The sequence below is a fragment of the Periophthalmus magnuspinnatus genome, chromosome 5 (genome assembly GCF_009829125.3).
Source record: "Periophthalmus magnuspinnatus isolate fPerMag1 chromosome 5, fPerMag1.2.pri, whole genome shotgun sequence".
Lineage (NCBI taxonomy): Eukaryota > Metazoa > Chordata > Actinopteri > Gobiiformes > Gobiidae > Periophthalmus > Periophthalmus magnuspinnatus.
In genome coordinates this window covers 24040913-24053951 of record NC_047130.1, presented here as the reverse complement: position 1 = coordinate 24053951, position 13039 = coordinate 24040913, and the positions used below count along the sequence as shown (strand labels likewise).

At 37.5% G+C, this 13039-nt stretch overlaps 1 protein-coding gene across 2 annotated transcripts; it reads right to left on the bottom strand.

The window, feature by feature from the left end:
* Positions 1-359: 359 nt before the first annotated feature.
* On the bottom strand, positions 360-13029 carry LOC117371488 (twinfilin-2). 2 transcript variants are annotated; one of them, XM_033967188.2, is made up of 9 exons: positions 12690-13028; positions 8238-8416; positions 7028-7123; positions 5514-5618; positions 5411-5425; positions 4521-4643; positions 2896-3046; positions 2683-2804; positions 360-1716 (listed from the first exon to the last, which is right to left on the bottom strand). In XM_033967188.2, the coding sequence occupies exons 1-9, from the start codon at positions 12784-12786 to the stop codon at positions 1549-1551; spliced, it is 1056 nt and encodes a 351-aa protein (XP_033823079.1). In that variant the 5' UTR covers positions 12787-13028; the 3' UTR covers positions 360-1548. The 2 variants fall into 2 exon arrangements, with proteins under 2 accessions (XP_033823079.1, XP_055077583.1); XM_055221608.1 differs by lacking the exon at positions 5411-5425 and having other exon boundaries at positions 12690-13029.
* Between the last annotated feature and the right edge of the window lie 10 nt (positions 13030-13039).

Below are 13039 nucleotides of genomic sequence, written 5' to 3'. Positions count from 1 at the left end.
ATAACATCTCCTTCGAGAAGGTTGTATTCACGTTATTCTGGCCGTTGCCGTGGGCGCCGTAGTGAATATTCAAGCTGAGTTATTTTGCAAAGGGGCTGCCCATTTAAAGCCTCCCAGAGAATCAGTGCAGTGTTGACTTGTTGCACATAAGCATTTTACAGAAATGAACCTACTTTATATCATATTTTAGTGGCAAAGCTTTTCCCAAATTCTCAATTGAAATGAAAGGGATTTTCATTTAACCACCACAAAGAAAAAGGCAAAGACCAAAGTGGACGGGGCTTTAATCTTATCACATTTACAAATGATAATATTTTGTTAGATTTTTATTGTCATTTAAAAACAAGCGACAAACACTGTAATACCACAGTAAAAATAAGTTTATTTGTCATTTCATTTTTCAGTTTTTTACAAATATTAATAAAAAACTTTGACTCAAAACATGAAATGAATACAATTGTCTTTGCAACAAGTCAGTGCAAACACATGAATAAAACAGCAGCTTTTTCACACTCTGTCATATTCTTAGATGAAAACATTAGATGAAATGAAGCACTATGATTTGAGATAACAGAAAAAAGATGACAGTAATTGAACAATAACATTATGCCATATTTCAAGTCTTTGCTGTGGTCTGTACAACGAGGAAATCAAATCAACTCAAGGTTTGGGGTTAGCGCTGGGCCAAGAGACTAACAGGCTGTGTTCATGTGACAGTTTTCTAAAGAGCCCATAGTTTTCAATAGAGATGAGGTGAGGACAGTTACAGTTTTGTAAATAAATAAACTGCTATCAATAATAGGATGTTTTGATCTGATTTATGCTTATTTTTTCAACAGAGAGGCTTATTGGCAAAACTTAAAACTGGCACAAAGTTCAAAGTCTCCTTTGAACTTTGAATAACCAGGATAAAGCATGAACAAAGACTTCATTTATGAATCATGCATTTATTAAAGGCACTGTACCTGATACTACAGATATTTTTTTTAAATGTTAAAAACAGAACTAGTTGATTTTAAACAGTTTGCAGAAGTTATTTCTCACTTACCTTACGCAATCTGAGCATCCAAATTACTCACCGCGATGAGTTTATAAGAGCTTTTCACAACTTTCAGAGAACAGAGTGGACTTATACTGAGAGCTAACAACAACTAGCATGCAAATTCCTTATTCCTTATTATTGGACAATGAAATATTTTATAATTAGATGCAGACAGCGAGCAGCAGCAGCCTTATTTTGACCTCAAGAGCTGCTTATCCGCGATATCTGTACTGGAGCAAGACACATTTTCCTCAAATACAGGAAGAAATCTGGTACTTTCAGACTTTTTTAAAACCTTAACCCCTTAATTAACTAGTTACTAAGCATGAATCATTCTCAATAGAGTATTTGTTCATCATGAATTATTAAGTCTATGTTCGTGCTTCATTCGGGCTAATTCAGGTGTTATTATAAAGTGGTATTCACATTTCTACACCATTAGGGATTTTTACACACTCCTCGTCTGTGACATGAACACAGCCCATCTGAGCAGGTTCATTCTGCCTCTAACTGTTCTGAATAGTATCTCCCGTCCCCCTGATGAGGCGTTTATGGCCCCGTTTGCCCGCAGGACCTCGCGGTTTGGCGAAGGCCTGTTTATGGGCGTGCTGTTTTGGATGGACCTCGTCGTACAGGAACTCCTCTGTCAGCTCATCACCATCATCGATCTCCAGCTGCAAGTTCAAACAGGCACAGTGTGACTCAACAACAGGAAGACGTGAAATGTGGTTTGTCAAGAAAAAGGTTAAGGCAAAGGTAATATGTGTGAGGATTTAGTTTCACATTGTTCATATTTGATTGATCATACTCATGTTGTTTTTCAAGTACACCTATAGTCCACAAACATTGTAGCACTAGTTGATTTAGTTGAGGCTTTTTACACAAACTCGTATTGGGTTGAATCAGTAGTTATCACACTTTAATGCAACTGAAGAAAAGGTTATGGAAGGTTATGGAAAAGTTAAAGTTATTCGCTATTGTTAATCTGGCATATGGTTCCCAATCTGGCATATGTAGTACTAGTAAATATAGTTGAGGTTTGAACCAGTACTGCAACAGGGAGAAGTGAATTATGGTTTGGCTAGAAAAAGTAAAGAAAACATTATAGGTAATAAGACAAAGATAACAAGTATAATACTGTAGTCTCATATTTAGTGCTTGTTCTGTTCAGACTAGTGCCAATTGGTGCAACAAGATGGTGGAAAACAAAAACAAAACGCAAACACCAAACTACTACTGTTCTATTCTAATGCCCTTCTCGTCGTTATTTTGCTATACTTATGGTCCCTAAATATTACTTGTAGATATGGTTGAAGTTTAGTTTAGTACAAAGTCTTGTGGTTGAGACTTTATTGCAATGAGCAGAAGAAACATTAATCTCAAGAAAATAATACTTTTGCAAGTTGTTTGATAATTACAAGTTACATTGCTGCTATTGAAGTTCTACACTGTCTTCTACCCACATTGCATTATTATTGACTTAAAGCTACTATCAGTAATTTATTTATTTTTTCACCAGTAAAGGGCAGATGGTGAATCTGGCACACGATCAGACAGAATAACGTAGACAGCATCTAGTGGTGAAAAGTGAGAATACAACAGGTACAAATTTCACTGTTTCTTTAAGTATATTTTTATACCTTTTTTGCTATTTCCAAATGATAGTCTTTCTCCACATCTTCCAGTAGCCGGCTTTTGCAGCTTGAATACAGCATGCGCTCTTTGATGCTGCAGCTGTACCCGGGCATTGAGTAAATAAACACTGCAGGAAAGAGGATATGAACTGTTAACAGAGGCCTCTCATTGTATGATTTGTTTAATCCGTAATTCATGGAATAGGTTTGCCTACGTACCGATGGACTCTAGTTGGTCTCCTTCGTGGCAGTGTTTGTAAAGGAAGAAGTGATATCTGGGAGTGTCTTTAGGAACTCTTCGGGGCAGGTCTCGGATTTCTGTTGGATTGGAGTGCACCAGTTCGATTGTCTCCTTCTCTATGTCCAACCGCTGGAGTGGAAAAAAACCCCAATATTAATTCCTAGAAAAACAGAGATCACATTCCTCGAATCCCTGACAAGTTAACAGAATTGAAGAATTGAAAAGGCAAAGTAAACACGCTGGATTGCTGCGGGTAATTTCCATCTATTGTCTCACATATTCACATAAACGCATTCATTGAGTTTTCAGGCTGTGGATATTTGCATAGACTTACATTCACATCTTAAGGACTTTAGGACTTACATTGTTGTCATAACCATAAGTACTATTTGCACTATTTCTTAACCTGTATCCTAACGTGAAAGATCCACTATATAACCTTTCACGTGGAGGGCCAGCTACCTGTTCGTCTCCATGGGGATGTTATTTGGCATACACCTGCATCTGGCACCACAAGGCCAAGTTACAGGTCAGAACTGTGGAGAGGCCAGACCTGCACCTTTCAATCTAGGTTTTTTTTTTTGCAATAAAAACACAAAACCGATGAGTTGAAAGCCATACTGTGAAAAATTCAAGGCGAAGCAATAACATCTCCATGGCAGACTCTCTCCCAGAAAAATTCCATAGAGCACCTTCAATCTAAAGTTTATCATAATTTAACTTTAGGTCATGCTATTTATCTAATAGCAAAGGGAACTTCAATCCCCACAGTGTGTTGAGTGCACTCCCTCACACATTTAGTCATAAGTACAGGAGACAGAGCAGGTGTTGTGTTTTGCCCAAGGGCAGTATACACCAACCTCCTGTTTAATGGGTGAATAATATGAAATGCTGAAACCACATTCTCAGTACATGAACTGGATAAGAGAGCAACATTTTCTTAGAAGCAGATTTTAGAGTTTGAGAGGGTGGAACAAAGGCCACATCATTACTAAACCACAGATTCAGGGAATATCTTAGAAAACCACATATTTTTTGTGTAGACTGGTATAAAAATATACAAATACAGATACAAATCAATACTAAATTAAGACTAGTATCGAGTCTAGTCATTTGAACAAGTATTGATACCGAAAATCAGATCAATAGGACAAGATTAGACCATTCTTGTAGTTTTTGAATATTCAGTGTAACTAGTGTAACACATGGTAGTGTTATAAACTGTTATTTTGTGTTGATATCATGCTGACGTCAATTGGTGCTGAGTATCACATTTTTCATTAGTATTTATATGACATTTTGGAATGATTTAGGAATTTTGAAAGAAGCATTGGTGAACTAGAGAAATGTGATGTGATCCAACAGACAAGGGCTAAATCTCATGTATTTGTAAAAATAAGATGTTTTTTGTATTTGTTCATGTTAGATCTGGATTAGGTCAATTTCACCACTCTTGTCATTTCTTTTAAGACATTTTTCTAGGTTAATCGTTATTTTATCCCTTGATTTAGATTTGGCATTTGGATTAGTGCAGATTAACTTCCTGATAAATACTACTTGGAAAGACCAAATGTTCCAGGAAGCTGAACAATAGCAGACTCACCAGCTGTATGTAATTCACACGTTTTAGTGACAGAAGGTGCAGTGCCCTCTTTGCAGACTCCTGCAGAGGAAAAGCCAAGCCCTGAAGTGTTTGCTTTATGTCCATGCTGATCTCTGCTTTCACCTACAGAGGGCAGTAAGGAGACACAGAGCATTCAGAGTGGACTGGACATTTCATTGAATTCAAGAACACAATGTCCAAATGGAGTAGAAGTTTGTACATGCAACATAAAAGTACACCACACACATATGTGACCAAACGCAACACAGCAAAGTGTAAAGGTCAGGAAAGTTTTAACATGAAAGCAAAATATAACATGTTAACAACATTCGTGGAAAAATTACTCTGGAGCAAAACAATCCATAACTTTACACCATTGGAAGATGATGCATGTAAATGAATCATATTTTAGTTATACTACTTTTTAAATATTGTGCTTTTTATACATTTATGTTTATACTGTATATTCTGATTCTGTATATTCTATTGAAAAAACACAATTTTATGTTTAGATTAAACTAAATAATAATTTAGATTTTAAGATGATATATTTGAAATGTTCATTGACATTTTACTAATGTGTTGGACAAAGTGACATAATATATTTAAATAGGCTCATAAATAGGCTCATTCATTTTGAGTGAGTGTCTTTACTGTTTACTTCTGCTTGAATAAAGCTGAACTATTTGAACTGACTGAACTATTTCAAAAGCGGTTTTGGTTGGTTTGGTTGGTCTGCACGCATTGCATCTGCTCAAAATATGTGTTTAACTACACAATTTCTCATTTTTACGTAGACCTGTAGTTGCTCGGAGAGGCTCAAGTCACACTCAAGCCCAAACAGTAATAACTGAAAATACAAGAATAAAGACGCTCTTAGCTCAACATACCTGTTTAACTCTGCCCTGAAAAATACAAAACACATAAGAGATTAAACTGGATGAGCAGTACAGTAACTATGGGCAAAGGCTTAAAGCAGCCATGACCCCTGACCTCTGTGATTTTGATCCTCTGCAGTTCCTGTTCGGCCACGGTGAGAGGAGCAGGACCAGAGCATGACATCACATGGTGCTGGTATCCGAGCAAGCACACATCCTCCTGAAAGTGAGAAAAACAAGAGCACCTTTATACAAGCATAAGCATGGGTTAACTAAAGTACTTTGTGTTGATACCCATTTTAGACCTGGTTTAGACCTGGTTTTGGGTTCTGCCACTTGCTTGTCTCCAGCTTTTATTCAGGTGTTTTATAGAATGCAGGGTGCTGAAAAATACTGTCATTCTTACTACTGGAGGAGTTTTGTAAACTGGCCTGATGTGAGTTGTGTTGGTTCAAGTTCTCATTAGTTTAGGCCTTACTTTCCTGGTTTAGACCAGTATTGTTTGGTTTGTGTTGGTTTGGGCTCTGGTTTAGTCCTGGTTTAGTCCTATATTACTGGTCTATAGTCTTATAGTCTATACTGGTTAGACCTAGTTTAGGCGGGGGCTTTATCTAGTGTTTCTGTCAAACATTCAGTGGTGTCTTAATCTATGATTTTTTGAAAATAATTACTTTATTATGTTTTTTTTTATCTATATATATCTATCAAAGGGTTGATGTGTATAACATCACAGTGGCTGAGGTGTGAAATGTTAGCTGGAGTTTTGGGAGTGACTGAACAGTTAAATCTGCCTTTTCAATTATGAGGATCCTGTTTATTGGTGCTTCTTCGCATGCATAGTTGTTCTTACGCAAGATCCTGAGCTTTTGCCAGTGCCATGTCATTTCCACATTTAGTTGATTAATGGAGGCACTTAGTCTATTTCTCTTGATTCCTAGTTTACTTCTGGTTTAGCCCTGGTTTAGCCCTGGTTTAGCCCTGGTTTATTCCTTGTTTAGCTCTGGTTTAGTTCAGGTTTAGTGCTGGTTTGGTACTGATTTAACCCTGGTTTAGCCCTGGTTTAGTGCTGGTTTGGTTTTGGTTTAGTCCTGCTTTAGTCTCTGTTTAGCTCTGGTTTAGTCCTGGTTTAATCCTGCTTTAGTCCTTGTTTAGCTCTGGTTTAGTGCTGGTTTAGTCCTTGTTTAGCTCTGGTTTAGCCCTGGTTTAGCCCTGGTTTAGTGCTGGGTTGGTTTTGGTTTAGTCCTGCTTTAGTCTCTGTTGTTTAGCTCTGGTTTAGTCCTGGTTTAGTGCTGGTTTAGTCCTAGTTTAGCTCTGGTTTAGTCCTTGTTTAATCCTTCTTTAGTCCGTGTTTAGCTCTGGTTTAGGCCTGGTTTAGTGCTGGTTTAGTCCTTGTTTAGCTCTGGTTTAGTTCAGGTTAAGTGCTCATTTGGTTCTGTTTTAGTCCTGGTTTAGTTCTGGGTTAGTGGTGGTTTGGTCCTGATTTAGTCCTAGTTTAAATCCTGGTTCAGTCCTAGTTTAATCCAGGTTTTGTGCTGGTTTGGTCCTGATTTAGTCCTGGTTTAGCTCTGGTTTAGTTTAGTCCTGATTTATCATGAACAGGTGTAAAAGTACGTGTGAAAGTGCTTGTACCTCGGCTGTACCAAAAAGCTCGTATTTCACGTGGCCTCCACCAAACTCCTTCTTGACGGTGGCACGGGTGGCAGCGTAGAGCATCTTCTGTTTGACCTGTAAACACCAGAGCAAGAACTGTGTTGTGGAAACTGCACAGACTCTGGCAGCTAATAATGAGGAGAACATGAAAAGAATGAATTGAACTGAAATTCGAAGTAGCTGATACTACTGATACTGATACTATAAATATAGAAAACACACCCTGAAAGATGTTTCTCTAACATGGGGCACACTTACATGGCCGGTAAAAAATACTCTATAAGACACTACACTATAATAATCAGATAACCCAATAATTAGCTCTGATTTTTGTGTGTTTATATGCACAAATGAGTAACGATTGTATGCTGTTTAAATGACTCTTTCAGTCTCCTTCATTTTTAACTTTGTGACATTAGCCCTTTTTTATTTACATAATTTTCCAAGTGAAAACCTGCACAGGTGTGGACATTCAAAAAGAGATCAGATTACTCACATCGGAATCATTTTAATTACCAGAAATCAGATAATGATCAGGGTTTTCGTGTGAATGTAAACATAGTTAGTCATCCCATAATACAGGACCAAATAGAGTGAAGCAAGGTTTAATATTCAGAGAAGAAAGAGAAATGTAGCCTAAACAGTGACTATGTTTCAGATGCAAATTGCAAAATCTGATGTGAGTAATCAGAGGGACAGGGATCAGAAAGAAATTAGATGACTTTGCGGTTTCCATTTTTTTTTTTTTAGAACCTTATATCTCCAGAAATCTGTAAATAATCTGATTTTGACTGTACATTTAACTGCAGCCAGTGTTTTCATTACACAGCAGATTTGAAATTATACTGGCCATGGTACAATTTATTTATTTTATTTCTGCTTATTATTTGATCTCTTGCCTAGTGGGACAAATTATTTTTAATGAGATAATAATAATAGTAATAATTTTTAATAGAGCTCTCACTGTGTAATTGTTGAAACAGATAATAACATAATTGGTGAGTTTTGCAATTTATTTATTTTGTTTACCCAAACTGTTAAGGAAAAGTAATTTTAATTTTTCATGGAATATTTCATTTCTGTTTCCTGATTGTAAGGAATCTGCCTTATACATGGCGTTATATTTGAATTGCATTAAGCAGAGTGTAATTAATGTAATGTTGCTGAACTATTATCCTTTGAGTCATACTGGAGATTGATCCGGGGACCAGGAGATAAAGATCCACTCGTAGCCCAGTGCATTTTGGGAGTCAAGGCGATACAGGAAGTAGCTGGGTTCTTGGTTGTCAAGGAGGGGGAGCAGGAAGTGGTCATAGTCCTGGTCCCAGCTCTGCTCTGGCTCTCTGTAAGCCCCCAGGACAAGCTGCTCTGAAATCAGACAGGACCAAATCAGCATCAAGTACAACAGAATTTCATCAGAAGAGAAAAGCGATGTAATATAATTTGCTTTTATGGGACATTTTTATGGGAGACAGCAGAAGAGAATGTGAAAAACGCTTTAGTGAACAGCATATTGACATTCAGACCCATTGCAATAGTCCATGGATAGGTTAGATGACATTAGGAGATGTCTTTCTATGGGGTCTGGACAATGGTGATGATGCCGAGGATAATTAATTAGAGGGTGAGATATTATGCTTAGAAAACGTATTTTGTCTTCTTCTTATATGTAGAGTTTGAGTGAATGAGAGGCCAAGTTTATAGTCAGATTGTGTGAATTTTAACATTTGCAGTGAATAATTTATTATGCTTATCCATGGGTTTCACAGTGACAAGAAATTAAGCAAAATAGCAAATCTTTAATGGTAATAAGTCCTCAAAATGGTGCCTAACAAAATCATGAAAATAGGTTGTGACTTGTATTGGGTAAGATTGATTGATTTTGACACATTTGACTAAGCATTTTAGTTTAAATATTGCATTTTCACATATTGTACAATGCTATCGACTATACTCCATATAAACCTAAGTGCTAAATACCCTTTGCAGGCTCTGGGCAAATATGAGTGTCCTACATAAGTACTGCCTGTACAGCAGATTCAGCCTCTCAGCTGGAGCTCGGGGTTTATGTGTCATTGTAAACTGCACAGGGACAACACGGTGATACTCTCAATACAAGTGTGACCTAATTTAACACTTCAGGAGAGGACTAACTAAAATTCATAATAGTTAAGTTAAGCTTGTGCAATACTTGTTTACAGTAGTTTTTTAAAGAAAAAGAAACTCAAAAGCAGTTAATATAAAAATGTTTGCTTTACACATAACATGACATTACAAATACAAAATATATAGCTTAAATTTGATTAGCTTTTTAGTACTAAGATTAATGTAAAATGATCACTGAGTATATATTAAGTTCTTATTCATGAGACAAACAATTCCTTCCTGATTTGAAGGACCTAGAGGACCTTTCCCCATTCAAAAGACATAATATTTTGATTTAAATTGTTTAATTGCTACGACCATAGAGGACAGTTGCTGTAGCTTGAAACCCCTGAAGCAAAAAAAACTGATATTTGATTCTATAACCTTATTGTAGTATTTGTATTCTGATAATAAAATAAATATGTGCATAGAACAGCAGAATTCTTATATCATAAATTACATAGTTAACTAAATAATTCGAGATATATTTTCTTGCCAAAATAAAAAATAGATATTCTGTCATATTTTATTAATGGGTAAACAGCACGGTGTTTATTTGATTTAATTTTTGTTTCTCATAAAATTAGCAGTGCCGCCTTTACATCATCACTCCTGTGTTTGCTGCCTCTCATTTTCCTAAAGAGTGGTTTAACCTTACCAGAAAAATAATCTTGGACTTATGGGAAAATGGAAACATCAACATAATTACGCGGACATGTTTTTGGACAAATATTGCACAAAGCCCCCAGTGTCCTTGTAGGGCCGGGGGATTTCCCAGTACCTCTCGGGGCTGCTGCTATTCTGGGCTCTGACACATTCCTCCTCTACCAGCTCACTCATGCCATATTTTCCACTGGCTATTCTTTTCAATACAAGTTATGACCCTCTGTGTTTGAATCAAGTGGTTATTGTCAGTTCTTAATGTTAAGTTAATGTTGTTTTAAGAATAGGTGCCAATAAGCTGTTTATTGCAGTTCAAGTTTTGTTCCTAATAGCTATAACTGCATCAAATATTGGCCACCCATCTGAGCTTACACCTGGTTTGGGCCAGATTTGAACCTGATTTAGACCTTTAGTCTTGTTTTTCCTGTTCTAACCTGGTAGGAACCTGGTGTAGTCTTGGTTTATACCGGGTTACAAACATTTTAGTCCTGGTTTAGTTTTGTTTAACATATTTTTCGTTCTTGGTTTAATCACTTCTTAGTCCTGGTTTAGTCTCATTTTAACTCTGGTATAGACCTGGTTTAGACCTGGTTTAGACCCGGTTTAGACCCGGTTTAGACCTGATTTAGACCTGGTTTAGACCTGGTTTAGACCTGGTTTAGACCTGGTTTAGACCTGATTTAGACCTGGTTTAGACCTGATTTAGACCTGGTTTAGACCCGGTTTAGACCTGGTTTAGACCTGGTTTAGACCCGGTTTAGACCTGATTTAGACCTGGTTTAGACCCGGTTTAGACCTGGTTTAGACCTGGTTTATCTTTGGATTCAACCACTTCGTTGTTCTTTAACCTGATATAATCTTTTGACCTGATTTACCTATAGGTCTAGTCTTGGTTACGACCTAGTTTATATAGTTTATTTTGGCCTTTACCAAGTCCAGTCTTTAAACTTGAGTTAATTAAGAGCAGTATTAACTCTCTTTTGGTTGTCCTGCACTGTCATTCAGACCCCACTTATTTAGAAAATGTCAAACTGAGAAATGAGATTTGCAAAGAAAACATGATCATATTTTTTCTTGTAATGAAATCAAAACTCTTTGTGTGTACTGGCTTTTTGGGTTGTTATATATAGAGACCTTTTGCTATTCCAATCTCTGTGTTAATGTATGATAAAGCCTTAAATACATATGAACCCAGTTATTATCTATGAACTTAAATTGCCCGAGTCTGTCCCTCTGTGTTCCACCTCATTCAACAACATTCTTCACTTTGAGGTCCTGACCCTATACATGTACATTATAGCAGTATTTATAAAGCCATCTCTCCATTTTCCGGCTTGGCTTGTTAAAGTTCTGCAGACCGCTGGGACAGGCCCACAATACTCTGAGAAGATAGAGACAGTAAACTGAGAGACCACTGCGGTGATGAAATCAACACTGGTTCACGTTTCATCTTGACACTGAAAAGCAGCCCTCAATCTTGTCACGTCACATGTCACCATCATCAAAGCCTGCGCCTCTACCGCTATGGGACAGTCCGGCTCTGTCCCAGCACGCCTGGCATAACATCCATCGAAATTCCAGCTTGAATATTTAACACGATGAGAGCAGATGCCCTCACTATGTACTGACCGGAAAGGTTAAGTCGTTAATCATATAGTGACTCATATGGATCAGGTCAGAGTCCCATAGCCGGATGTAAACAACCATTGAAGCATCAGTCATCTCTCTAAAAAAGTGACACTGGCTTACTGACCGCTTCTAGGAGCAGTGACACACATCTCACTCTACCTTGATTTCCTCGAAGATTCTCAACTCAAGCTAATAAACAACTACGCTCGAGGTGTATCTGACTGTGACTAACAAAGAGGTCATACGGTAATTGACCTGGTACTAAAGCAGTCATCACGGCAATTAATCTCTCTGTGAAAGTGCAGTGTTTTGTCTAAGATTTTGGCATTGGTTTGATATCAACTGTCCTGTTTCACGCAACCTCTTTTGGAAAACTCAGTGCACACAATATGATTTCTGTTTATATTTATTTTAAACAATTCATTCATCGTGATTGCACTAGCGCTCAACTGTGATCTCTTCCAATACTTAAAATGACGTACAATGACTTAAGTGGGTCTGATCAAGTTGAAATTAGAGCCAGTTTAGTGCTTTAGTTTTGTACCTTTAAGTTGTTAATCTTTGTTTAGTTCTGGGTTTATTTTGTAATGTGTCTTTTAGTCATATACCAAACCAGGCTGAGTTATCTGGGGTTGTACACTTATCTCAAGCTTAAACATTAATTTTGATCACATTATATAGAAACGTGTTAAGATTTTAACCATCCCAATGTTCTGCAGCGATCAACCTTATTTTTTTTTGTATTGTGAGTTAAGGGTTGGGTCCCTGTCTGAAAGATTTGGGATCTCTTGTGGTAGATGACTTGTATTTAACGTCACTTTGAATGTGTTGAAAAGGGTGCGTTCACACTTGCACACAAACCACAAACTGGCACTAGATCAGGACAAAACCAGCGCTAGACCCAGACTAAACTGAGACAAACCAAGGACAAGTGTGAACACAGCTGTGAATTGCAACACAGACATTTCTCCTTTTATTTATCACATTGTGGGGACTAAACTCTGTACACACTCACATCATGAGGGCCTAAATTAGGTCCCCAATGACACAAATACTTTAATATTAGATCAACAACATCATTTAAGTTTGGGCATAGGTTGGGTTAGGCAAATAGGACTATGATTAAGGTTAGGATCACTCTCTAGGAAATGAATGTCCCCGAAAAGCACATAAATCCAACATTTATGTTCTGGCTCTGACTCACCATCCTGGATGCAGACTTTGATGAGGCGCACTGCTCCCCCTCTAGCCCGGGCCAGGAACTCCCTCAGTTCTGGCGTCACCACCAGCGCAAGGAACATGGTGGGACTGTGGTTCGTTCCTCCCCCACAAAACAACTAATACAAAAATATGAAAGAAAAATAATCGCAATATCTAATCCAAACAAAAAATCAACAGTAAAGTCCCAAATAGAAAGTTAAAATCTTAAACTGTAAAGTTGTGGCTAGGAGGAAGTAGGTTGTTCAGTCTGCTTGCTCTCTCTAGAACTGTATGACACTTCCAGAAGGGACATCATGCAAGTAACTGGGACAGGATCATATGCCCTGAGAGGCA